The sequence below is a fragment of the Rhinopithecus roxellana genome, chromosome 20 (assembly GCF_007565055.1).
Source record: "Rhinopithecus roxellana isolate Shanxi Qingling chromosome 20, ASM756505v1, whole genome shotgun sequence".
Taxonomy (NCBI): domain Eukaryota; kingdom Metazoa; phylum Chordata; class Mammalia; order Primates; family Cercopithecidae; genus Rhinopithecus; species Rhinopithecus roxellana.
Window position 1 is genome coordinate 62,551,425 of NC_044568.1, and position 27,225 is coordinate 62,578,649.

General features: G+C 45.8%; 1 protein-coding gene across 4 annotated transcripts; it reads left to right on the top strand.

The window, feature by feature from the left end:
- Positions 1–369: 369 nt before the first annotated feature.
- ADAT1 (adenosine deaminase tRNA specific 1) lies at positions 370–26,473 on the top strand. Of its 4 annotated transcripts, none has more exons than XM_010382984.1 (11): positions 370–456; positions 1,237–1,298; positions 2,893–3,082; positions 3,379–3,447; positions 5,390–5,444; positions 7,300–7,430; positions 11,976–12,594; positions 14,269–14,414; positions 14,973–15,072; positions 20,374–20,460; positions 23,546–23,891. In XM_010382984.1, the coding sequence occupies exons 3-11, from the start codon at positions 2,914–2,916 to the stop codon at positions 23,676–23,678; spliced, it is 1,509 nt and encodes a 502-aa protein (XP_010381286.1). In that variant the 5' UTR covers positions 370–456; positions 1,237–1,298; positions 2,893–2,913; the 3' UTR covers positions 23,679–23,891. The 4 variants fall into 4 exon arrangements, with proteins under 4 accessions (XP_010381286.1, XP_010381287.1, XP_030780264.1 ...); XM_010382985.2 differs by having other exon boundaries at positions 398–998; positions 23,546–26,473; XM_030924404.1 differs by lacking the exon at positions 1,237–1,298 and having other exon boundaries at positions 398–998; positions 23,546–25,093.
- Positions 26,474–27,225: the final 752 nt, after the last annotated feature.

A 27,225-nucleotide genomic window follows, 5' to 3' on the forward strand; every position in this document is an offset into this window, starting at 1 on the left:
ATGTATCTATTGGACAGTGATGTTATAGATAGAAATTCAGCCTAGTCAGGAGACCCGCTTGAACCGGGAGGCGAAGGTTGCAGTGAGCCGAGATCGCGCCTTAACCCTCCAGCCTGAGCAACAGAGCGAGACTACGCCTCAAAAAAAAAAAAAAAAAAAAAAAAAATTCAGGGTAGTGCTGCAAGATAGATCATTCTAGTTCTAGTTGAAGGCATATCTAAGCCAGCAGGCGGCTCCCATCATCCGGTTTCACGCATCTCTAAGATGCTGCCCCGGCTGCGGGACTTGAAGCGCGGGAATCTCGGCCCTGGCACCGACTCCCCGGAAAAACTACAAGGCCCGGCATGCACTGCGCGCCTCTGGGGGCGGGAGCCGGAAGGAACTGGCGGTGTTGTGACGTCACGTCCGTCTCGCAGACGGAGTCTCCTCGCTATTTCTGAGGCGCGTGCCGTGGAGGTGGGAGGGCGAAGTCAGCGAGGCAGTGGGGAGACGGGGCAGGTGCATCTGGACTAACTTTACCGAGTCTGTTTGAGGGAAGAGGTTGTGAGGATCGTATCTTCCGGGACGCATTTCACGTGGGAAGGCGCTTCACGCCTGGAACTGTCAGCAGCCGGCGCGTGAAGAGCTCCTGCTGCGAGCGGGCGCGGGACCTCTGGCCTGGCAGCCTCAGGACCTAGTGGGTCAGGCGCTCACGCTGTTCCCACTGCACGACCTCAGTGCCTTGCCTGGCGCCTCCCGTCCTGTAACTGGCCGACTTGGGGTCCCACCCGGGCTTCTCCAGCGGCTGGGAAGGGGCTCTGCTTCCGGAAGTATTAGGAAGGGAGGCAGCGTGAAGCAGGAGTCCCTACTTCCGAGCATCGCTAAAGCCTTTTCTCCCCTGGCAGCCGATTTCCTTTTCTTTGGAAAGGACGTCAGTTTTTTCGCTTGTTGAAACTGTTCAGAGATGCGGTCTTGTGGGCAAATACATGCCTGTTTAACTGAGCTGTTATTTCCAGCTAGTAAGTTCTTCAAGTTTTTCAAGATCTAGGAGGGGGTTTAGGCTCGAATTATAATGGACCCAGTGTAGCAGAACATTTATTCATTCCAACAATTGTGCATGCCCATTCAGACTCAACTACCTGAGTGAGGTGATGGCGTTCTGGGCTGCTTCGTTTTAGGAAGTCACCGTTGCTTCTGGCAACTTCTACCTGCCTTGGCTATTGAGGTTTGTGAATTGCACCTCTGGTTTAATTTCAGGTCGATGGCCAGGTGGTCTTCATAAACTATACTGCCTTGTGATGTCTCCCTAGAAATGAGAGGTGAGTCCCTTCCAAATGAGGATTCTAGGATCCCCTGTGCTTTCTTTTGACAAGGCTTGTGCTGGCCCTCTGACTTTCAGGTCACCGTGTCTCACTTCCTGCAAATTTTTGTTTGAAATCACTATGGTCTGATTTACCATTATCGTTCGCTACAGTAGGAAGCCTGCACATTGCGCTGCAGGGAGATTCATAGCAATACCATCTTTCAAAAGCTACCTGAACTGGGACTCAAGAAAGCCTTGTTTTTTTGAGACGGAGTCTCCCTCTGTCACCCAGCCTGGAGTGCAGTGGCACAATCTCGGCTCGTTGCGACCTCCGCCTCCCGGGTTCAAGCGATTCTCCTGCTTCAGCCTCCCGAGTAGCTGGGACTACAGGCACACGTCATCACGCCCGGCTAATTTTTGTATTTTCAGTAGAGACAGGGTTTCACCACGTTGGCCAGGCAGGTCTCAAACTCCTGACCTTTGGTGAGCCACCGCGCCCGGCCTTCAGTTTTGTTTTACAATGCTTAGCTATGTCTATCACCATACAAGCTCATTTTCTACTAAGAGGCTTTTTGTGTATTGAGTCCAAATTAGGTCAGGATGTATCTAGTGAGCATTGATAAGGGCCAAGAGTGAGATTTCCCTGCAAAGTATCCTAGGGATCTGCTTGATGGTTTTTTTCTTCATGGCTTTCTATGCCTATTACAGCCCTCCCCCTTTCACCCGCACCACCAAGTAGCTAAAGGCAAATTAACCAGGAAAATCATCAAATGTTATTTCTTGTAATAGTAATCACGGTTGACCTTCATTATGCTCAACATTGTAGCAGTTGCTTTTTATAAGTATTATTTAACCCTCACAGTAACCCTAAGTATTATTTAATCTTCACAGTAATCTAAATAGGTTAGATATTATTATTATCACTATTTTGACAGATGAGGAAACAGACACAGAAAGGTTAAGTAGTCTATTCAGCATCACAGTTAATTTGTGGGAAAGCCAAAATTAGAACCCAGAAAAGTTGACTCCAAAGCCCACACCCTTAAGTAGAGCTCTATGAGAACACATAACTGCTGAGAAACATCTCAGTGGGGATTTACTCGAGGGCGGTAGAGAACCACTCTGCTGTAGGCGAAAAAAGAGAAAAATAAAATGCCTGGAAAAAGGGGACAGATAAGAACATCTGCCCAGAAAGATAAACCTTATACAGTGAGGGTCTGCCCAAAGCAAGTGAGTCTGCAATCCTTTACATGCTGTTTCCAGTGAAAATTGGAGTACTGAGGACATTTCCTTCTCGTGCTCGTGTCCTTTAATGTGGAGTAGAGGATGCAGACTTGTTAGAAATGTATCAGATACCTAACATTTTAAAAAAACTTGAAACAATATTTTGGGGGATTGGTAGAATTTGGGGTTTCTTTGATCTTTCATTAAAGATGAAAAGGGGGCAGGGAGATAGTAGGAGAAGATGATCCGTAGAGTTCCAGATAGGGAAACCTCAGTCTGACTAGTTGGGCTCCATTTGAAAGACTCGAAGCATGGATATGAGAGGCTGTAGCATCATACACTGGTTCTCCTTTCCGTACTTCTGATGGTTGTGGTTTTTGATCAAGGTCTCAGCACTAGCTCAGACCATGTGGACCGCGGATGAGATTGCTCTGCTGTGCTATGAGCACTATGGCATCAGGCTGCCCAAGAAGGGGAAGCCTGAGCCAAACCATGAGTGGACATTGTTGGCAGCTGTGGTGAAGATACAATGTCCAGCTGACCAGGACTGCGACACCCCTGATAAGCCGGCACAAGGTGAGACTTCTTCTCCTTGGCACGCTCCTCACTGTGGAAAATGATAAAATTATACATTGCTGTACTGTGCAGGGACAGTCGCGGGTAGGGTGTGAACTACGATGTTAGGCATGTGTGCTTGTGCTCCGCTAGGTGGCATAGTACCTCTGATGGTGGGAGACCACCGTGCTGGAACCGCAGGGCTTGGTTGAGTGGGCCTCTGAGAATCTCCTGGAGGAGTGTGCAGGCTGATTACACCTGAGCACTGGGGAACATTCTGTTTCTCAGAACTCACACGATTTGTTTTTTCCCCACAGTGACAAAGGAAGTTGTCTCAATGGGAACGGGAACAAAATGCATAGGCCAGTCCAAAATGAGGAAGAGCGGTAAGCATGGGTGGGAGTATAAACAAAGATTTAGCTTTGGAAACCAGTGCCCGTGTTTTACTCTCCTTGTCAGAGAAGAAGGGCCATGTCAGTTGAGGTGCATGGCATTTGTTTCCTACTGACTGTCAGTCCAGTTGGAAGGACGGTACTCACTTGGAGAATGGAAATCCACCATCAAAGCAGAGGCCTCTAGGAACATGCTTTCCGAGTAACTGAAAGCTAGCCAGTATTTTCATGCTAAAACCAGATTCCCTGGGCTTAGCTGTTCCACATTGGATCTGGAAGGCTTTGGGGCTCTGTAGCAGGTACAGGATGCAGCTTGAGTGGTTTCTGAAGCCCTAGAAAGCAATCTTTTTTTTTTTTTTTTTTTTTTTTTTTTTGCTTGGAGTCTCACTCTGTCGCCCGGCTGGAGTGCAATGGCACCATCTCGACTCACTGCTCTACAACCTCCCCTTCCTGGGTTTAAGCGATTCTCCCACCTCAGCCTCCCAAGTAGCTGGGATTACAGGCACCTGCCATCGTGCCTGGCTAATTTTTGTATTTTTGTAGAGAGAGGGTTTCACCATGCTGGCCAAACTGGTCTTGACCTCCTGACCTCAGGTGATCTGCCCGCATTGGTCTCCCAAAGTGCTAGGATTAAAGGTGTGAGGCACCGCACCTGGCAAGCAGTCTTGAATGACAGGAAGCTTTGGGCCTCAACAAGAATATGAAAATTGCTTCAATTTCTTAGAGATCTGGGGGTTTTTATTTGTTTGTTTTGTTTCTTTTTTTTTTTTTTTTTTTTTGAGACAGAGTCTTGCTCTGTTGCCCAGGCTAGAGTGCAGTGGCTGGATCTCAGCTCACTGCAAGCTCCGCCTCCCAGGTTTGCACCATTCTCCTGCCTCAGCCTCACGAGTAGCTGGGACTACAGGCGCCCACCACCTCGCCGGGCTAGTTTTTTTGTATTTTTTAGTAGAGACGGGTTTTACCATGTTAGTCAGGATGGTCTCGATCTTTTGACCTCATGATCCGCCCGTCTCGGCCTCCCAAAGTGCTGGGATTACAGGCGTGAGCCACTGCTCCCAGCCTCTTTTTTTTTTAGGAGACAGGGTCTCACTGGAGTACAGTGGCACCATCATCGCTCACTGCAGCCTTGAACTCCTGGGCTCAAGTGATCCTCCCGTTCAGCCTCCTGAGTAGCTGGACTACAGGTGTGCACCACCATGCCCAGCTAATTTTTTTCGTTTTTATTTTGTAGAGACTTGGTCTAACTGTGTTGGCGAGGCTGGTCTCAAACTCCCAGCCTCAAGCTGTCCTCCTGCCTTGGCCTCCCAAAGTGCTGGGATTACAGGCATGAGCCACTGCGTGACTGGCCGAGACCTGGGATCCTTACCTCTTCTTCTAGCTAGCAGGTTCCTCTTTGAGTTGGCTTCCACCATTGTTCTTGCCTGTATATAAGGAACCTGTTCCAGGATCACTGTGGATTGGATTAGATGGAATTGTATCACCATGAGCACAAGTATGATACCTCTATACAAAAGATCTGGACACTTGTTCTCCAGATAAGGTTTTTCTATAAATTAGTGTTTCTCAGCTGGGGGTGATTTGCACCCCAGAGGACATTTGGCAATGTCTGGAGACATTTGTAGTTGTCACAACTGAGGATGGGGTGCTAGTGGCATCTCATGGGTAGAGGCCAGGAATACTACTAATAAACAGTCTACAGTGTTTGGGATAGACGCCCCACAACAAAGAATTTTCTGGCCCAAAATGTCTACAGTGCTGGGTTGAGAAACCCTGCAGCCAATGCATTGTTATTCGTGATTGTGGTACCTTCTGACAAAGCTCTCCAGGAGCTACATGGCCATCCTGGGTGCTGGTGGAACTGCTGTGTTCTGCCTCTAGGAACCAGAGCCTCTCCAGCTTCCATATGTCTTCACCTAGTATCCTATCTTTGCCACAGGAGACATCCTCAATGATAGCCATGCTGAGGTCATAGCCAGAAGGAGTTTCCAAAGGTAAAGCCACATCCCCAGAGTATGGTTCAGCAGGGCTGGGGTGGGAGTCCCGGAATTTCCGGGGTTTTTTTGTTTGTTTGTTTGTTTTTGAGACGGAGTCTTGCTCTGTCGCCCAGGCTGGAATGCAGTGGTGCTATCTCGGCTCACTGCAAGCTCCACCTCCCAGGTTCATGTCATTCTTCTGCCTCAGCCTCCCGAGTAGCTGGGACTACAGGCACCCACCACCACGCCTGGCTAATTTTCTTTTTCTGTATTTTTAGTAGAGACGGGGTTTCATCGTGTTAGCTAGGAAGGTCTTGATTTCCTGACCTTGTGATCTGCCCACCTCAGCCTCCCAAGGTGCTGGGATTACAAGGCGTGAGCCACTGTGCCTGGCCGTTTTTGTTTTTTTGGGGTTTTTTGTTTGTTTGTTTGTTTGTTTTTGAGACGGAGTCTTGCTCTGTTGCCCAGGCTGGAGTGCAGTGGCACAATCTTGGCTCACTGCAACTTCCGCCTGCTGGGTTCAAGCATTTCTCCTGCCTCAGCCTCCCAAGTAGCTGAGACTACAGGCATGCGCCACCATCCTCAACTGATTTTTTGTATTTTTAGTAGAGATGGAGTTTCACCATGCTGGCCCTGTTGGTTTCAAACTCTTGACATCGTTATCCACACGCCTCAGCCTCCCAAAGTGCTGGGATTACAGGCGTGAGCCACCACGCCTCGCCTGGAATTTACATTTCTAATAAGCTCCTAGGTAATACAGATTATATTAGTCTATAAACTACACTTTGAGTAGCAATGTGGTCTTGACTAGTGGTGTTCTTTTTTTTTTTTTTTTTTTTTTTTTTGACACTGGGTCTTGCTCTCTCACCTAGGCTAGAGTGCAGTGATGTTATCTCAGCTCATTGCAGCCTTAGAGACAGGGTGTCACTATGCTACCCAGGCTGGTCTTAGATTCCTGGGCTCAAACAATCTTCCTGCCTTGGCCTCCTAAAGTGCTGGATTTACAGGCATGAGCCGCATGCCTGACTGGACTAGTGGTTCTCAAACTTGACTGTGCATCAGAAGAACCTGGAAGGCTTGTTAAAACCCGGATTGCTGAGCCCACCACAGAGACTCTGATTCAGCAGATCTAGGGTGGAACCTCAGCAATTGAGTTTCTTTTCTTTTTTTTTTCTTAAAAAAAAAAAATGGAGTCTCACTTTCTCACCCAAGTTGAAGTACAGTGGCACAATCATAGCTCACTACAGCCTCAAACTCTGGGGTTTAAGCAGTCCTCCTGCCTCAGTCTCCCAAGTAGCTGGGGTTATAGATGTGAGCAACCGAGGCAAGTTGAAATTTGGAGGTCTAACAAATTCCCAGGTAATGCTGATGCTGTTGGTGCAGGGACCACATTTTGAGAATCACTGGTCTAGAGCATTCTCATAATTCCCAACCCCTACCAGTCCCACTAGTCTACAGTACTGCTGTCTTAGTAATCACCATACCAGAGGCTTTCCCCTTAACCACAGAGATTTTTTTTTTTTTTCTTTTTCTTTTTTTTTTTTGAGACGGAGTCTTGCTCTGTCGCCCAGGCTGGAGTGCAGTGGCCGGATCTCAGCTCACTGCAAGCTCTGCCTCCCGGGTTTACCCCATTCTCCTGCCTCAGCCTCCCGAGCAGCTGGGACTACAGGCGCCCACCACCACGCCCGGCTAGTTTTTTGTATTTTTAGTAGAGATGGGGTTTCACCGTGTTAGCCAGGATGGTCTCGATCTCCTGACCTCGTGATCCGCCCGTCTCGGCCTCCCAAAGTGCTGGGATTACAGGCTTGAGCCACCGCGCCCGGCCAACCACAGAGATTGGTTGTTCATCCTAATAACATCTTGCAACCCTTAGGTACCTTCTCCATCAACTCCAGTTGGCAGCCACCCTGAAAGAGGATAGCATCTTTGTCCCAGGAACTCAAAAAGGACTGTGGAAACTCAGACGAGACCTCATTTTCGTGTTTTTCTCCAGCCACACACCCTGTAAGTATATTCAAGCCTTTGGATTAATGTTACATGGACTACTTCCTTATGGTTGTGTTAGCCATAGATAGGTTTTTCCTGAAAAACACTAATGGCTGAAGTAGCCACAAGTAGTGACAGTGCCTTTTTATGACAGGCCAGTGTACCTAATCATTTCTAAAGGTTTCACCTAAAGAGAAGACAGAGGCAAGGGGTATAGAGTGTCACTCACACTATTAGTCAATTCTCAGAATCAGGATTAGGGGCATAAGGCTGAAACCTCACAAGATGTGAAGCCAACATGGGGCTTAGAAGTCCTATAGTAACTTATCCTAAAACTCATGTCATTGATTCAGTCGTTGAACAAATACTTTCTGCTGTTTGTCAGGCACGATATGACATACTGAGTATACAGAAGTGAATAAGACTAGCACATTACTGGCCGGGCGCGGTGGCTCAAGCCTGTAATCCCAGCACTTTGGGAGGCCGAGATGGGCGGATCACGAGGTCAGGAGATCGAGACCATCCTGGCTAACACGGTGAAACCCCGTCTCTACTAAAAAATACAAAAAACTAGCCGGGCGAGGTGGCAGGCGCCTGTAGTCCCAGCTACTCGGGAGGCTGAGGCAGGAGAATGGCGTAAACCCGGGAGGCGGAGCTTGCAGTGAGCTGAGATCTGGTCACTGCACTCCAGCCCGGGCGACAGAGCGAGACTCCGTCTCAAAAAAAAAAAAAAAAAAAGACTAGCACATTACTTACCTTCGTAGTCTTTTAGGGAATGTAGACAGTCATGGTTAGGGTAAATTTTGATGGGTTATAAGGGTATGTTCGGGTACTATGGTTGCGTAAGACGGGAAGACCTAGCCTGGGGTGAAAGGGGCGTCATTTCTACCTTTTGTTTTTCTTTCTTAAAAATTGAAAATAACTGCTACCTTTTGTGGATAACAACTCAGGATGGCAGCAAAATTTTCTCACCCTAAAAGCTTTGAAATAAGGAAATAAAATTAAACTTTAAAACTTTTAAGCTTTAAAACTAACACATGCAATTAGAGCAGAGATAAGAAATCACTATGAAGAAATAGAATAGCTGTCTAGATTTGATCATAACTCCAATTGAAAATACAGATACAACTTAAGAAAGAATGAGACCAATTACACGGTGGCTCATACCTGTAATCACAACACTTTGGGAGGCCAAGGTGGACGGATCACCTGAGGTGAGGAGTTCCAGACCAGCCTGACCAACGTGGAGAAACCGTGTCTCTACTATATATACAAAATTAGCTGGGCATGGTGGTGCATGCCTGTAATCCCAGCTACTCGGGAGGCTGAGGCAGGAGAATCGTTTGAACCCAGGAGGCAGAGGTTGCAGTGAGCCGAGATTGCACCATTGCACTCCAGCCTGGATGACAGGGCAAGACTCCATCCAAAAAAAAAAAAGAAAGAAAGAAGGAAAGAGTATGAGAAAAGAGTTGAGTCAAAGCCCAGAAAAATGACACACAGAGGTAGGCAGCGCCCATCCACGCTCTATTCTTAGCTGTAAGGGCCCTAGTCCAAGGCCCAAAGGATGTTTCCTAATCAGCTCCTCTCGAGCTGTAATATGCACAGGAATCTCCTGGGGAACATGCAGATTCAGATTCATTAGGTCTGGAGTGGGGCCTGAGGTTCTGCATTTCTAGCCAACTCCCAAAGCATGCCAGCGGGGTGGGCCTGTAGACCACACATTGAGTAGCTAGGACCAGGGCGATCCCAGTGACAGGTATAGCCTTATTGTGGAGAAAGATGCATCTGAGGATCACAGCCTGATGGCCTAATCCAAACTACCTAACCCACGGCCCGCCTGGTTACACGCGGGCCCAGGACGGCTTTGAATGTGACCCAAGACAAATTCTTAAACTTTCTTAAAACGTTGTGAGATTTTTCTTGCGATTTTTTTTTTTTTTTTTTTTTTTTTTAGTTCATCAACTATCGTTTGTGTTCGTGTATTGTGTTGTGTGTGGCCCAAGACAATTTTTATTCTTCCAGTGTGGCCCAGGGAAGCCAAAATACTGGACATTTACGGAGTGTGATTATGCCCTAATCAAACTCCAGAAGTCAGTGGTCTGCATACAGGTGCTGATCTGTGAGAACAGTCCATGAAAAAACAAGAAAGCTCAAGACTATGTAGTGAATTTTGCAAAACTAATTTCTTTCACTTTAAAGGATGTGAGAGTTATTTTTTTTTTAAGTGATGGTGATTGAATTTTTTTTTTTTTTCTCAATCTCGGTTCATTGTAACCTCCACCTCCCGGGTTCAGGCAGTTCTCCTGCCTTAGCCTCCCAAGTAGGTGGGATTACAGGCATGCACCACCACATCCAGCTAATTGTTTTGTATTTTTAGTAGAACTGTGTTTCACCACGTTGGCCAGGCTGTTCTCGAACTCCTGACCTCAAGTGATTCGCCCGCCTTGGCCTCCCAAAGTGCTGAGATTACAGGTGTGAGCCACCGTGCCTAGCCAGTAATTGAGATTTTTAAAGATCCTCCTTGATGGAAAAAAAAGTTGGCAACCCTCTGCTCATCTTAAAAATCTTCTGCGAATTTTGCTGGTAATCTTTTAAAATGTGATGTCTTCCCAGCGTTTGTCTGCAGAGAGAAAGAACATTACCTAGAGAATGTGACTCTCTGGCTTCCTTGGCATTTACATCCTATTACTAATTAATAATTTGTTGACTGGGTTAGCTACTTCAGGCTCTTACTATGAGTTTTATTAGCATGAGTCAGGCTCTTGCATTCAGGCATTCTGTCAAGATCAATCTCCAACCCTGCAGCGTGGGAGATGGACCCTGGTGAGTTCTCCAAAGTCACTGTGACCTTGTGAGGTCTCTGGAAGTTAGCCAGCCAACCTCTCCAGATATATTCCCACTTCTGTATCTCTTGCCTGTCCCACTCTTGAGTTATAAAGATTACAGATGTATTATTTATACGCTTTAGAAAAGCAACATTCATTAGGTTAGTGTTTGAAGAAATATTTCCCTTCTCAAGGGAGAGCTGTGGTTCTTACCTCTAGTTTTCTTCAGTTTCCTATAAGGACAGAGGAGATCAGAAATCTCTAAACCAGCAAGAGGGAACACTGGAAATTTTGGAAACACTGGTTTACACTAGGTGTGTAATTTACTTTTAGAGTCTTTACTGTGGGGCCATGCATCATAAAATCTCCAATTTTGAGCAATTTTGAGCAATGGCTGCCAAATTTCTTTTCCTTTTTTTTGAGATGGAATCTCCCTCTGTCGCCCAGGCTGGAGTGCAGTGGCGCATTCTCTGCTCACTGCAACTTCCGCCTCCCAGGTTCAAGCGATTCTCCTACCTCAGCCTCCCGAGTAGCTGGGACTACAGGTGCCGCCACCGCGCCCAGCTAATTTTTGTATTCTTAGTAGAGACGGTTTCACCGTATTGGCCAGGCTGGTCTTGAACTCGTCAGCTCGTGATCCGCCCACCTTGGCCTCCCAAAGTGCTGGAATTACAGGCATGAGCCACTGCGCCCTGCCTGCCAAATTTCTTTATGAAAGAAACCAACCACTTTTGTTTTCCAAAGCATCTTAGAGAATAGCATTCCACAAAATGCACTTGGGAAACCTTGTTCATTCTAAGCCAGTAGTTCTCAATTTGGGAAGTTTAGCTCCCCAGGATACTTTTGGCAACATCTGGAGACATTCTTTATTTTCATACTGGGACTGGTAGTGCTATTGGCATCTAGTAGGTAGAGACCAGGTATGCTGCTAAATATCCTATAATATGTAGGACAGCCCCCACAGCAAAAAGTAATACAGTCCAAAGTGTCATTAGTGGCGACACACGTTGGCTCATGCCTGTAATCCTAGCACTTTGGGAGGCCAAGGCAGGCAGATCATTTGAGATCAGGAGTTCAAGACCAGACTGGCCAACATGGTGAAACCTTGTCTCTACTAAAAATACAAAATTTAGCCAGGCATGGTGATGTGCGCGTGTAATCCCAGCTACTCAGGAGGCTGAGGCAGGAGAATCACTTGAACCCAGGAGGCAGAGATTGCAGTGAGGCAAGATGGCACCACTGCACTCCAGCCTGGGTGACAGAGCCAGACTGCATCTCAAAAAAATGTCATTAGTACAGTGCTTGAGAACCCTGGTCTAAACCCGTGTTTCCAAAACTTCCTAGAGATAAAAATTATCTCAGATCTTGGTTAAAATATTCCGTTTTGCATACCCTTCTCCAGAAATTCCACTCACTGGGTCCAGCATCGATTCTTCTACAAGAGCCCCAGAGAATTCTTATTAGGGAAGTTTGTGCCTGTGCTCTTAACTCATCTCAGGTCAGCTGGGAGAATAGATGAAGTCAGTAGTTCTCAAACTTGAGCTTGCATCAGAATCACCTGGAGAGCTTGTTAGATACACACGGCTGGGCTGTGCCTCCAGAGTTTCTGATTCAGCAGGTCTACTGTGGGTCCCAAGAGTTTGCAGTTCTGATGAATTCCCAAGAGATCCCACTGTGGCTGGTCCAGGGACCTCACTTGAGAACCATTTGTTTAAGGGAGGGGGTTCATTCTCTGCAGGTGGGGATGCCTCCATCATTCCGATGCTTGAGTTTGAAGATCAGCCTTGCTGTCCTGTCATCAGAGATTGGGCCAGCAACTCATCAGTAGAAGCCAGCAGTAACCTGGAAGCTCCTGGAAATGAAAGAAAATGTGAAGACCCTGACAATCCTGTAACCAAAAAGATGAGGCTTGAGCCTGTGACTGCGGCCAGGGAGGTCACCAATGGAGCCGCTCACCATCAGAGTTTTGGCAAGCAGGAAAGTGGCCCAGTCTCACCAGGCATCAACAGCTGTAATCTCACTGTAGAGGGACTGGCTGCTGTCACCAGAATAGCCCCTGGTAGTGCCAAAGTGATAGACGTTTATAGAACTGGAGCCAAATGTGTACCTGGAGAAGCTGGAGACTCCGGGAAGCCTGGTGCTGCGTTTCACCAGGTGGGGCTGCTCCGAGTGAAGCCAGGCCGTGGAGACAGAACACGCTCCATGTCCTGCAGTGACAAGATGGCCCGATGGAATGTCCTCGGATGCCAAGGGGCACTGTTGATGCACTTCCTGGAAGAGCCTATCTACCTGTCAGCTGTGGTCATTGGGAAGTGCCCATACAGCCAGGAAGCCATGCAGAGAGCACTGACTGGAAGGTGAGAGGGTAGGGAGGGCTCAATTGGAACAGTCATTCCAAGAGGCAGTCTGAGAGTAGGGCCTAAGAACATTAAGCATCGCCATACCTTTTGATCCAGCAGTTCCACTTCCAGGAATTTGTCTTAAGGAAATAAAGTATTTGAACATTTAGCTTTGTATATAATTTTTGTTTGTTTGTTTTTGAGATGGAGTCTTGCTCTGTCACCCAGGCTGGAGTGCAGTGGTGTGCTCTCGACTCCTGCAGCCTCCGCCTCCCGGGTTCAAGTGATTCTCCTGCCTCAGCTTCATGAGTAGCTGGGACTACAGGCGTGTGCCACCATGCCCAGCTAATTTTTGTATTTTTAGTAGAGACGGGGTTTCACCGTGTTGGTCAGGCACTCCATGACCAACCAGGTCAGGCTGGTCTCAAATTCCTGACCTCAGGTGATCCACCCACCTCAGCCTCCCAGAGTACTAGGATTACAGGTGTGAGCCACCGCACCCGGCTACGAATTTTTTTAAAAAAGGAAAAGTAAACAGCTGAAATGCCCAGTAATAGGAAATTGTTTTCTTTGTTGTTGTTAAAAATAATATTGATGAATGGCTGGGCATGGTGGCTTATGACTGTAATCCCGGCACTTTGGGAGGTCGAGGGGAGCAGACTGCTTGAGCCCAAAAGTTCTAGACCAGCCTAGGTAACATGGGGAAACCCCGTCTCTACAAAAAATACAAAAACTAGCCGGATGTGGTGGCACACACCTGTAGTCCTAGCTAATAGGGAAGCTGACGCAGGAGGATCACCTGATCCTGGGAAGATAAGGATGCGGTGAACCAATATCGCTCCATTGTACTCCGGCCTGGGTGACAGACCCTGTCTCAAATAAAATAATAATAATATTGATGAATATTTAATGTGGAAACATGTTCATAGTGGTTAAAGAACAGTTTAGAAGATAAAAAGCCAATTTTGGTCTAAAAATACATACACACGTAGGAAAAATTGTAAGAGGATGAACAGCAAGGTATTATTAATAATCTGAGTTGTAGTATTATGGGTGGTTTTTTTCTTGTTTTTACTGTATTTTCTAATTTTCCTACAGCATACATACATTGCCATTATATATGTTTTTTAACCCTAAACATTAGTTTGGGGTTTTCAAAATGTTTTTGTAGCAACAAAGTTTCACTGAGTCTCACCCAGGCTGGAGTGCAGCGGTACGATCAGAGTTTACTACAGCCTCCAGTTCCTGGGCTCAAGTGATCCTCCTGCCTCAGCCTTCCGAATAGCTAAGATTATAGGCACAAGCCACCACACTTGGCTGATTTTTAAATTTTTTTTGTAGAGACGGGTTGTTGTTGGGTTACCCAGGCTGGTCTTGAACTCCTGGTTTTAAGCACTGCTCCCACTTAGCCTGCCAAAGTGTTGGGATTATAGGTGTGAGCCACCTCACCCTGCCCTGAACATTAGTTTTAATTTTTTTTAAGATAAAAGTCAAAGGATGACCACTCAAGTGTGGTCTCCCTAAAGGAGGCAGCCAAACTCAATGCTCTAGTAAATGAGGGCAGGGCGAAGCCCAAATAAATAAACAAATCACACCTGCTGAGGCTCAGGGGTGATGATGTGAGCCACAACCCTAGATACTGTTTTCTCTAGGCTTGCGCCTAAACTGAATGCATTTTCCCTCTACATTTAGGTGTCAGAATGTATCTGCTTTACCAAAAGGCTTTGGAGTTCAAGAACTAAAAATACTGCAGTCAGATTTACTATTTGAACAGAGCCGCTGTGCAGTACAGGCCAAAAGGGCTGACAGCCCAGGTCGACTTGTTCCTTGTGGGGCAGGTAAGAGATCCAGGTTAGACCTGCCCTGGAGTAACTGCTCCCCTGATTGAAAGTGGCCTTGGAGTGTCCACATCCTCCCAGCCTAGGAAGGCAGTTCACCACTCTAGTGGCCAGCAGTGTGAGCTTTAGAGACACCCATACTAGGTCAGGTTTATGCTCTTGTGACCCCTGGCATGTTATTTACCTTCCCTTGGCCTCAGTTTCTTTGTCTTCAGATTAGAAGAATATCATTTATCAGGGTTATTGGGAAGATTCAGTGAGAAATTCTATTTAATGGATTTACTCTGTGCCCAGCAAATAATAAATCCTCAGTGATTGTTAACTATCATAATTATAATGAATTATGAACCACTTAGGCTACTATACCCTGGAGGCCAAGCATCCAAGTAGCAGTCATTGCTGGTGACATCATATCCAGCTCTCATGGGTCTGTAGAGTCAGAGAAATATTTTTATTAAAATACTTCTGACATTCACAGGAAATTGAACAGTTTTAACCCTAGACTCTTACCTTTTCTTTTTTCTTTTTTTTTTCATTTTGACTCTTACGTTTTCATAGCCATCAGCTGGAGTGCAGTTCCTCAGCAGCCTTTGGATGTTACTGCCAATGGCTTTCCACAGGGAACAACAAAGAAAACAATTGGAAGTCTTCAGGCAAGGTACAGCATACTGGGGCAGGAGATGGTGGCTGTGAACTCACACTTTACCACTGTCTAATTCTAGAACATTTTTATTACTCCAAAAAGAACAACTATATCCATTAGCAGTCACTGCCTATCCCTTGCTCTCCTCAACCCTTGGAAACCTCTAATTTACTTAATTTACTTCCTGTCTCCGTGGATTTGTCTATTCTGGACATTTTCTATCATTGGAATCACATAGTATATGACCTTTTGTATCTGGCTTCTTTCACTTAGCATGGTGTTTTGGAGGTACCTCCATGAGGTAGCTGTATCAGTACTTCATTACTGTTCATGACCTGAATAATATCCCATACTGTGGATATACCACATTTTGTTTGCCGTTCATTCATGGGTGGACTTTCAGGTTGTATCACTCTTTGGCTATTGTGAGCAGTGCTGCTATGCAGAACTATGAACATTTCAGTACCACTTTTTGCATGGCCATATGTTTTCAATTTTCTTGGGTGCACCTAGGAGTAGTAGTTACTCGGTCATATGGTAATTGTTATGTTTAACTTTTTGAGGAACTGCTAAACTGTTTTCCATAGCAGCTGTACCATTTTATGTTCTACCAGTAATCTATAAGAGTTCCAATTACCCTGAATCCTTTACAACACTTGTTATTGTCTTTTTTATTGTAGTCATTCTAGTGGGTGTGCAATGGTATCTCATTACAGTCTTTTTTTTTTGAGATGGAGTCTTGTTCTGTCTCCAAAGCTGGAGTGCAGTGGCAAAATCTCGGCTCACTGCAACCTCTGCCCCCTGGGTTCAAGCAGTTCTCCTGTCTCAGCCTCCCTAGTAGCTGAGATTACAGGCATGCACTACCACACCGGCTAATTCTTATATTTTTAGTAGAGAGGGGTTTTGCCACGTTGGCCAGGCTGGTCTCAAACTCCTGACCTCAAGTGATCCGCCCGCCTCAGCCTCCCAAAATGCTGGGATTACAGGTGTGTGCCATCTCGCCCAGCCTCATTGATTTGCATTTCCCTAATGACAAACGGTGTTTAGCATCTTTTTATGTACTTATTAGCCATCTGTGTCTCTGCAGCCTCCCAAGTAGCTGGTACTACAGATGCCCACCAGCACGCCCAGCTAATTTTTTTTGCATTTTTAGTAGAGACGGGGTTTCACTATGTTGGCCAGGCAGGTCTTGAATTCCTGACCTTGTCATCTGCCCACCTCAGCCTCCCAAAGTGCTGGGGTTACAAGCATGAGCCACCGCACCCGGCCTATAACTGGTAGTTTTCGAGTGTTCTCTTATTGAGGTCTTCTTTCATAAACTTCAGTAAGTTTTATGGCTTTCTTATATAAATCTTTCACATCTTGTATTAGATGTATTCCCTGTTATCTGTTTGTATATTTGTTAGTTATCTGTTTGTATATAACAGATTACCCCCAAAATAACAGCTTAAAACAATAATATACATTTATTATTTCACATGGTTTATGTGGCTCTGGAGTTGAGGAGGAGCTTAGCTAAGTAATTGTGGCCCAGCAATTTATGAAATTGCGGTCCATTATGGCAGCCACGGCTGCAGTCATCTGAAGACTTGACTGGGGCTCAAAGATCCAGTTCCAAAATGGTTCCCTCGCATGGATGACAGGTCAGTGTCAGCTATTGGCAGGAGGTTTCAGTTCCTTGTAACAAGGGCCTCTCCACAAGGCTACCAGAGTATTCAGCTTCACGACCCGTGGCTGGCTTCCCCCAGAACAGGCAATCCAGGAGAGCAAAGCAGAAGCCACGGTGTCTTTCATGACCTAGCCTCAGAAGCCACAGTCTACCTGTAATATCTTAATGATTATTCAGATCAGCCCTATTAAGTGTGGGAGGGGATTGCAAAGGGGCATGAATACCAGGAGGCAAGAATCACTGGGGACCATTCTGGAGTTTGGCTATCACAGGTGCTATTTTTAGGTAGCTTTTTATCCCATTTTCTGGTTATTGCTGTTGCAATTAAGCTTTTGTTCCTCTTTGTGGCAATTACTGTTGGTTGCTAGATAAAAACACTAACCTTACCATTATCACTAGAATAATAATTCTACTCCTATAATCCCAGCACTTTGGGAGGCTGAGCTGGAGGATTGCTTGAAGCCAGGAGTTCGAGACCAGCCTGGGCAACAAAATGAGACCCCCCCCCATCGCTAAAAAAACAAACAATAACAACAACAAAAACCCAAAATAATAATAATTCTACCAATTTGGGGATTCTTTTGGGATTTGGGGATTTTTTTTTCTTTTTGAGACAGAGTTTCACTCTTATCGCCCAGGCTGGAGTGCAGTGGCACAATCTCAGCTCACTGCAACCTCTGCCTCCCAGGTTCAAGCAATTTTCCTGCCTCAGGCTCCCGAGTAGCTGGGATTATAGACACCTGCCATCAAGCCCAGCTAATTTTTTGTATTTTTAGTAGCGATGGGATGTTACCATGTTGGGCAGGCTGGTCTTGAACTCCTGACCTCAGGTGATCCAGCCGCCTCAGCCTCCCAAAGTGCTGGGGTTACAGATATAAGCCACCACACCCAGCCTCTTCTGGCACTTTTTAAATGTAGACCATCATGTACAAATACAGCTGACTTTTGAACAATGCGGGTGTTAGTGGTGCCAACCCCCCTTGCAGTCAAATATCTGCATATAACTTTTGGCTCTCCAAAAACATCAAGCCTGTTGTTGACCAGAAGCCTTGACATAAACAGTCAATTAACACATATTATGTATGTTATGTGTATTATATGTGTATTCTTATAATAAAGCAAACTAAAGAAAATAAAATGTTATTGAGAAAATCATAAGGAATAGGCCGGCTGCTGTGGCTCACATCTGTAATCCCAGCACTTTGGGAGGCTGAGGCAGACAGATTACTTGAGGTCAGGAGTTAAAGACCAGTCTGGCCAACATGGCGAAACCTTGTCTCTACTAAAAATACCAAAATTAGCTGGGCTTGATGGTGCGCGCCTGTAATCCCAGCTACTTGGGAGGCCAAGGCAGGAGAATTGCTTGAACATAAGAGGCAGAGGTTGCAGTGAGCCGAGATCACGCCACTGCACTCCAGCCTGGGCCACAGAGTGAGACTCCTCTCAAAAAAAATAAAAGAGAGAAAAGCATAAAGAATAGAAAATATATTTATTCATTAAGTAGAACTGGATCATCTTAAAGGTCTTTATCTTCATCATCTTCATGTTGAGTAGGCTGAGGGGGAGGAGGAGAAGAAGAGGCTTTGGTCTTGCTATCTCAGGGGTTGCAGAGGCAGAAGAAAATCTGTGTGTAAGTGGACCCACACAGTTCAAACCTGTGTTGTCCAAGGGTCAACTGTAGTGTTTCTTTCCGATCTCCTGTTCCTTTTATTTATTTATCTTATGTTACTGTGTTGACTAGAACTGACAATTTCAAAATCATCTGCAGATGATGACTTGGTTTTTGTTTTTCACTTCTCTTTCTTTTTTGTTCTGCTGGCCAGAACCTTCTGTATAATGCTGAATAAAAGCGGTGATAGCAAGTACCCCTTGTCCTATTCCTGATTTTAAGGACATACATTTGCTATAGGTTTTTTATAGTTGCCCTTTATAAATTTAAGTACTTTTCGCGAGTCCTAGTTTGTCAAAAGGTTTTTAATAATTCAAAGGATGTTGAATTCTGCTAAATGCTTTCGTTGCATATATTTTCCCCATAGTTATATATGTGTACGTGTGTGTGTGTGTGTGTATGTATATTTTTTTTTGATACAGAATCTCACTCTGTCACCCAGGTTGGAGGGCACTGGCACAGTCTCGGCTCGCTGCAACCTCCGCCTCCTGGGTTCAAGTGATTCTTGTACTTCAGCCTCCTGAGTAGCTGGGATTACAGGCATGCGCCACCACGCCCAGCTAGTTTTTGTATTTTTAGTAGAGACAGGGTTTTACCATGTTAGCCACGCTAGTCTCGAACTCCTGACCTCAGATGATCTGCTCACTCACCTCAGCCTCCTAAGGTGCTGGGATTATAGGCATGAGCCACCGTGTCTGGCCATCTCTAATTATATTATTTTTCTTTAATTTGTTCATGAGAGTTCCATTAATTTTTGCTTTGTTTTCATGCTAAAATGGCCTCATCTTCCTGAGTGCCAGCAGCCACTCCAGCTAAGGCCTTGGGAGAGCAGTGTCTGAGGGCTCAGGGTTCCCCTTGAAGCAGCAGTTCCTGAAGCAGGCTGGGTTCCAGCCAGGTAAGGGAGATTTTGTACAGATTCCATAATTCCCTATTTCACATGTACCAGTTACGGTCATGGTGTCCACACTGAGGGTGCGATCTGCTGGGATGATGCAGGGTGTGTACCATTTATGGTCACAGTGTCCACGCTGAGGGTGCAGTCTGCTGGGGTGATGCAGGGTGTGGACCAGTTATGGTCACTGTGTCCACGCTGAGGGTGTGGTCTGCTGGGGTGATGCAGGGTGTGTAGCAGTTATGGTCACAGTGTCCACGCTGAGGGTGCGATCTGCTGGTCTGCTGGGGTGATGCAGGGTGTGTAGCAGTTATGGTCACGGTGTCCACGCTGAGGGTGCGATCTGCTGGTCTGCTGGGGTGATGCAGGGTGTGTAGCAGTTATGGTCACGGTGTCCACGCTGAGGGTGTGATCTGCTGGTCTGCTGGGGTGATGCAGGGTGTGGTGTGTGAAAGAGACTGCACGTTGTTGGTACACACAGCATTTCCCAGTTTCTAGATGCAGCTCGTGAATTGTGTACATGAGGGAAAAGAAGGCAACCACGAAGGCCTGGGTGGGCTCATAAAGAATCAACACTCACTTCCTTAAGTATTCCAAACCATGACCTCCACCCAGAATTGTGTTGTTTAGGAGCAAACGCTTGGTCTCTAAAGGCTGTGATGCCCATGGCAGAAGTCCAGGGATTCTGCCTCAGGCGGCTCATGGATTTTATAATGATGGTTCACACAGGGAACAGCACTCACGTCTCTGAAACAAAGCTTTCAATTTCTTGTAAACCCAGCTCCCTTGAAAGGAGGCAGCCAGAAGTGTCTTACAGATATCCTGGGGCAAAATTCTGTAATTGCACCTCAGGGTACCCATTTGGGCTTGTCACTTTAATGATCCCACCGCTGATGACATTTCTTAAGGTTAGACTCATTTTTGTACCTCACCCTAATCAGACATCCAGGTCTGGATTTTCTCCTCACCAAATACAAGTGAAATCTTCAAACCTAAAAACCGTGTGAAGCCTGGCATCCTTTGTGATAGGGGCTTGGAACATACTAAACACTTAATAAATCATCTTTGCCTTCTTTTTCCAAACAGATCCCAAATCAGCAAAGTGGAACTGTTTAGATCATTCCAGAAGCTGCTAAGCAGAATTGCAAGGGACAAGTGGCCAGACTCCCTCAGGTGATGCTATTGACCTTTGTTTTCTCATATTTAGGAAGACATCTGTTTTGATTCTGGCTTCTGAGTAGCAAGAAGCTCTGGCAGGAGTAGTGGTTTGGCAAGCCTGTGGCACTTATTGTTGACCACAGGTTCTTCTTTCCCCATAACCCTATTTGCAGATACGTGCATGATCTGAGATGCAGAGGATGGGTAGTTTGGTGGTATAGAGTTATAAAAAACCAAGGATAGAACTGGGGCTTGGCCATTCCAGACCCTCCTTTGATTCCACCTCTAGATGGAGATCACTGTGGAAATGGAGTGTTCTAAGAGCAATATATTCTGTTACAAGTGTTACTCTTCTCTTTTCTTTTTGAACTTGCAGCTCCATGACTTAAATTGCTCTTCAAACAAAAATGTAGAGAACTTGAAAACCACTCTTGGGAACAAGTAGGTGGGTGCAGTGACGTTCTGACAGTGACCATCTAGAGTTAGGTGAAGTCTCACAGGTGAAGGACACAGTTCCCACAAAACTGCCTTCATTTCAGACACCTGCCGCAAGTGAAGGAGGGCCCCAAACCACCCGTACTTCTGACCAGCTGGCTGCAAATTTGAGTGTCTCCACTCCCCCTCATGTTCAATTATTCACTAGAACATCTCTCAGAACTCAGAAAAGCACTATAGTTGCCATTAAAATTTTATTATGAAGGCTACAGATCAGTACTAGCCAAAAGGAGAGAGATATAGTAAGGGATATAGTAAGATGTGTGAGGGTCCCAAAGGCAGAGCTTCCGTGTCCTCAGGACACATCACCTTCCCAGCACATTGCTGTCCATCACCAACCAGGAATCTCACTCAGACATCAGTGTCCAAAGTTTTTGTTAGCGTTTCATTAGCTATTATGATTGATTTATTGGCCACATGATGTGATTGAACTTTATCTCCAACCCCCGCCTCTCCCAAGAGGTCAAACTGATACCACGTGTCTCAGAGCCCTAATTCTCTACGTGGCTGGTCTTTCCGGCATGACCAGTATCATCCTGAAACTATCTCGGGGGCCCACCATGAGTTACCTGGTCAAACATAAACTCACGTGTGATCAGAGAGATCTGCCATGCATGACAAAGACACTTCCAGAAACTCCAAAGTTTAGAGGCTCCCAGGAACTGGTGACAAAGACCAAGTGAATCCTTCATTATATGCCAGTGGGGAAAGTAAGGAGTAGCTAGAAGCTTCTATATGAAGAGGCTGGCCACTTGTCATCACCATCACGCATACTGAAGTGATGCGTCTGTGGTCAGTTGGCTTCTTTCTTGGGTTTCCATATATTCTATATGTCAAATCTGAATTGAGGTAAGGAGATACTTCTAAGACGGAGTTTTGCTCCTGTTAACCAGGCTGGAATGCAGTGGTGCAACCTCAGCTCACTGCAACCTCCGCCTCCCCAGGTTCAAGTGATTTTCCTGCCTCAGTCTCCAGAGTAGCTGGGATTATAGGTGCATGCCACCACGCCCGACTAATTTTTTGTATTTTTAGTAGGGATAGGGTTTCACCATGTTGACCAGGCTGGTCTTGAACTCCTGACCTCAGGTGATCCACCCGCCTCAGCCTCCTAAAGTGCCAGAATTACAGACATGAGCCACCATGCCCGGCATGTTTGTTTGTTTGTTTTTGAGACAGGGTAGCTGAGACGATTAAGGGAAGTGTTGCATATGACCAAGAGCCTAGTTTGTAGTAGGGTTTTGATAACTGGTAGTTACTTTTTTTTTTTTTTTTTGGAGACAGTGTCTCGCTCTGTCGCCCAGGCTATGTAATACAGTGGCACAATCTTAGCTTACAGGAACCTCCGCTTCCCGTGTTCAAGTGATTCTCCTGCCTCAGCCTCCCAGGTAGCTGGGACTACAGGCGCCTGCCACCATGCCCAGCTAATTTTGTATTTTTAGTAGAGACGGAGTTTCACCATGATGGCCAGGCTGGTCTCAAACTCCTGACCTCAGAGGATCCGCCCGCCTCGACCTTCCAAAGTCCAAAGTGCTGGGATTACAGGCGTGAGCCACCATGCCTCACCTGGAAAACTTTTAAACCAAAAAAGTAGACAATTATTTTTATTTTATCTGATTCCACTAGGACCATAGAAACCTAGAATTCTGTTCATTCTTAACTGTTTTAATTCACGTTGCTGTCTCATGAATTCCCTACAAAGGACACAGAGTTGCTCTAGGAAAGTGTCAGAAGTCAAAATAAAAATGTAAAGACAAATCTCTAAATTTAATGTTTTATTTGGGATACAAGAATTGAAATTCAAGACATACACAGACTGGGTGGTCTTCAGTGTGTCTGAAGAACAAAGGGAAGGTTAGAGGCTTTATTTTTCTTTTTGTTTTTTTTTTTCTTTTTTTGAGACGGAGTCTCGCTCTGTCGCCCGGGCTGGAGTGCAGTGGCCGGATCTCAGTTCACTGCAAGCTCCGCCTCCCGGGTTTACGCCATTCTCCTGCCTCAGCCTCCCGAGTAGCTGGGACTACAGGCGCCCACCACCTCGCCCGGCTAGTTTTTTGTATTTTTTAGTAGAGACGGGCTTTCACCGTGTTAGCCAGGATGGTCTCGATCTCCTGACCTCGTGATCCGCCCGTCTTGGCCTCCCAAAGTGCTGGGATTACAGGCTTGAGCTACTGCGCCCGGCCGAGGCTTTATTTTTCAAAAAAAAAATGTAACATATGGTTCAAGAAAGTTCAGCGGCATGAGTAAAGTTATGAGGAGCTGCCAAGTGACAGCTTTGGGTGAAACTGTTCTTACAGTCTGCAGCAGGTTGGTTCAGTAGCTGCTAGATAAAACTGGCAGGCAATTTTAGCAGCCAGGCTTGCAGAGAATGCATTCTTGGAGCAATGTTACGCGCCCTGAGTGCTTTTTACCCCTGGCTTCTCGCCTCTGTTTTACTTGAGTATGACAAGAATAACGTCGTTTGTATGATCCACTTTCACACAAGCATACTGAACTCCTCTTCCTGAGTCTCTCATTACAAGTCTGTCTAGTTGCTTGCTCAGGTGTCTGGTGGTCCCCAGGGTGTGCTATTCAGTAAGAATCTGTGTATTTGGTGGCCTGTGTGCATTAGGGTGCAGAAGCTGGATACCTACCAAGATTACAAGGAGGCTGCGTCCTCTTACCAGGAAGCCTGGAGCACACTCCGGAAGCAGGCGTTTGGATCCTGGATCAGAAACCCACCGGATTATCACCAGTTCAAGTGAGAAGGAAATGTTTGCTCTGGTAGCAGGACCCTTCATCCTGAACTGCCTTCCTTCACACAGGACAAGTCTTAGCTTTTTTGATGGTTAAATCAGGGAATATTCTTTCTGAGCACTGCATCTCTGTTGTGTAATACAGATGGAATCTGGAACTTAGAGCAGGTTACACTTGATTGAAGTAGCTCTCTGCTAAAATGGCATCTCACTAATGACCTCGCTATCTGACTTCCATTGTGTTTTATTGCTTCTCTAAAATATGAAATCAGGGTTTGGAACATGATGCTTTAAAAGTACTCCACAGCAGCTCTGTTTTATGGGTTCCTACATTGATTCAGCAAATATTTATTGAGCTGAAATGATGTTTGACACTCTGCAAGTTTTACAGCTTTGCCTAGCATAGCGAACATATATTTTGTATTCCCAGCCTTTCTTCCTTCGAGGAGCCATTCTTTTTCCATTCTTGAGTGATCCTGCTCTGTGCCTCAGACTTGGCTGAAGCTAACCTTACTCCCTGGCTCTAGGAATAGCCTGTGAGCCAGCCCTGGACTGCCCTGGAATTGTTCTCAGAGGTATCAGGAAAGGCTGTCTGTTTTGATCTGGAGCTGTAAGAGTCATCATGGGACTGCCGACAGCCATCTTTTCCTACTACCTAGAGAAAGCCAGCAAAGAATGAAGGCAACAAAGGAAACAGCCAAGAGAATCAAAGATCTAGTAACACTGTTTAGATGCCTGAAGCCAGTGCCCACCCTAGACATCAATTATGTGAGACAAATTCCTATCGTTATTTTGATTAAGCCTATTTGTGTTGGTTTTCTGACTTACAGTTGAAAGAATTCTGTCCAAAAAGCCAAAAGGTGGCCAGGTGAGGTGGCTCAGGCCTGTAATCCCAGCACTTTGGGAGGCCAAGGCAGGCAGATCACTTGAGGTCAGGAGTTCAAGACCAACCTGGCCAACATGGTGAAACCCTATCTCTACTAAAAATACAAAAACAAGCCAGGCATGGTGGTGTGCGCCTTTAATCCCAGCTACTCGGGAGGCTGAGGCAGGAGAATTGCTTGAACCCAGGAGACGGAGGTAGCGGTGAGCGAAGATCTCATCACTGCACTCCAACCTGGGTGACAGAGCAAGACCCTATCTCAAAAAAAAAAAAAAAAGCCAAAGGCCCTACAGCAAATCAGCAACAGACCCAGCAGCCAATCCTATTTTAACTAATGTTGAATGTTTAACACTCAACTTTAGCCTTTGAATGATTGACTGAAAATGGAAGCGCCCATGTTGGGGTTACTCGAGGTCCTTATTGGTTCTTCAGCATTTTGTGGCTATATTTTTTAATAACAGCTGTATTGAGATATAATTCACAGACCATAAAATTCACTCAACTAAAGTATACAATTTAAAAGTTATTAGGCCCAGCACGGTGGGTCACACCTGTAATTGCAACACTTTGGGAGGCTGAGGCAGGCGGATCACCTGAAGTCAGGAGTTCAAGACCAGCCAGGCCAACATGATGAAACCCCATCTCTACTAAAAATACAAAAGTTAGCTGGGCATGATGGTGCACACCTGTAATCGCAGCTACTTGGGAGGCTGAGGCAGGAGAATCACTTGAACCTGGGAGGCGGAGGTCAGAGGTTGCAGTGAGCCAAGATCACGCCACTGCACTCCAGCCTAGGTGACAGAGTGAGACTCTGTCTCAAAAAAAAAAAAAAAAAAAGTTTTTAGTATGTCCACAGAGTTGTGCAACCATCAGTTTTAGAACATTTTCATCACAAATTTTGTGCCTGTAATAGTTTCCTAGAGCTGTTTCTTAACGAAGTACCACAAGCTGGGTGGCTTAAGACAACAGAAATGTATCCCTGGCCAGGTGCGGTGGCTCACGCCTGTAACCCCAGCACTTTGGGAGGCCGAGGTGGGCAGATCACGAGGTCAGGAGATCAAGACCATCCTGGCCAACATGGGGAAACCCTGTCTCTGCCAAAAATACAAAAATTAGCCAGGCATAGTGGTGCATGCCTATAGTCCCAGCTACTCAGGAGGCTGAGGCAGGAGAATCTCTCAAACCCAGGAGGTGGAGGTTGCAGTGAGCCGAGATCGTGCCACTGCACTCTAGCCTGGGTGACAGAGCAAGACTCCGTCTCAAAAAATAAAAAGAAATGTACCCGCTTTCAGTTCTGGAGGCTAGAAGTCCAAACAGGGTGTTGGTGGGGCTTCCACTTCCTCTAAAATCTTTAGGGCAGGGGCCCCCAGCCCCGGAGCCACAGATCATTACTTGTCTGTGGCCTGTTAGGAACCAGGTCGCACAGCAGGAGGTAAGTAACGGGTGAGCATGCTAAGTTTCATCTGTATTTACAGCCACCCCCCATCGCTCACGTTACTACCTTAGCTGCTCCTCCTGTCATACCAGCGGTGGCATTAGATTCTCATAGGAGTGTGAATCCTATTGTGAACTGCATGTGCAGGGGATCTAGGTTGCACACTCCTTATAAGAATATAATGCCTGATGATCTGTCACTGTCTCCCATAACCTCCAGATGAGACTATCTAGTTACAGGAAAACAAGCTCAGGGCTCCTACTGATTCTACATTATGGTGAGTTGTGTCATTATTTCATCATGTATTAATAATAGAAATACAGTGCACAATAAATGTAATGCACTTCAGTCATCCCAAAACTATCCCCTATCCCCACCCCTAGATCTGTGGAAAAATTGTCTTCCATGAAACCAGTCCCTGGTGCCAAAAAGGTTGGGGACTGCTGCTCTAAGGAAGACTTTTTCATGCCTCGGGGACTGCTGCTCCCAGCAATGATGTATGGCAGTATGTGTCAGGTGTTGCCAATTATAGAAGCTCGTTGAGCCTTGGATGCTGCTAACATCGCATGATGCACAGGACAACTGCCCTGTCCCCACCCCCACTCCCTGCAAAGAATTATCTGGCTTAAAATGTCAGTCATGCTGAGGTTAAGAAACCCTGCTTCTAACAATTGTGTTTTAAAGTCACTTGAAATAGTTCCTCTCTAGTTATTGCTCCAAATCTGCACATAATTTTACTTTACTTTCAGTTTTTAGGGATGCCTTTTTAAAAATTATGTAAAATGTTTGTATGATTCCAAAGTTGAAACTAGTTTGTTTGTTTTTTTAAAAAAAATAGAGACGGGGGTCTCACTGTGTTGGCCAGGTTGGTCTTTAATTCCTGGCCTCAAACGATCCTCCCATCTTGGCCTCCCAGAGTGCTAGGATTACAGGCATGAGCCACCACGCCTGGCTAGAACTAGTTTTCTTTGAAGAAAGGTACATTCAGATGTCTTTCATCCTTGTCTCCTCCCTGGTTTTTTCCTTCCCTCTAACAGTAGCCATTTTTATTAGTTGTTGGCATATCATATATGCAACAATTTGTATTTTTGCCACTGTATCTTTTGGATAGTCTTAGAAGTGGGATTGTTTGGTCAAAGATTAAATAAACATATAATTTGCTTGATTTAAATATATCTCCTAAGTTCTATTTCTAAATACAGTGAATCCAAAGAAAGCAAAGCACAGAACACCATTAC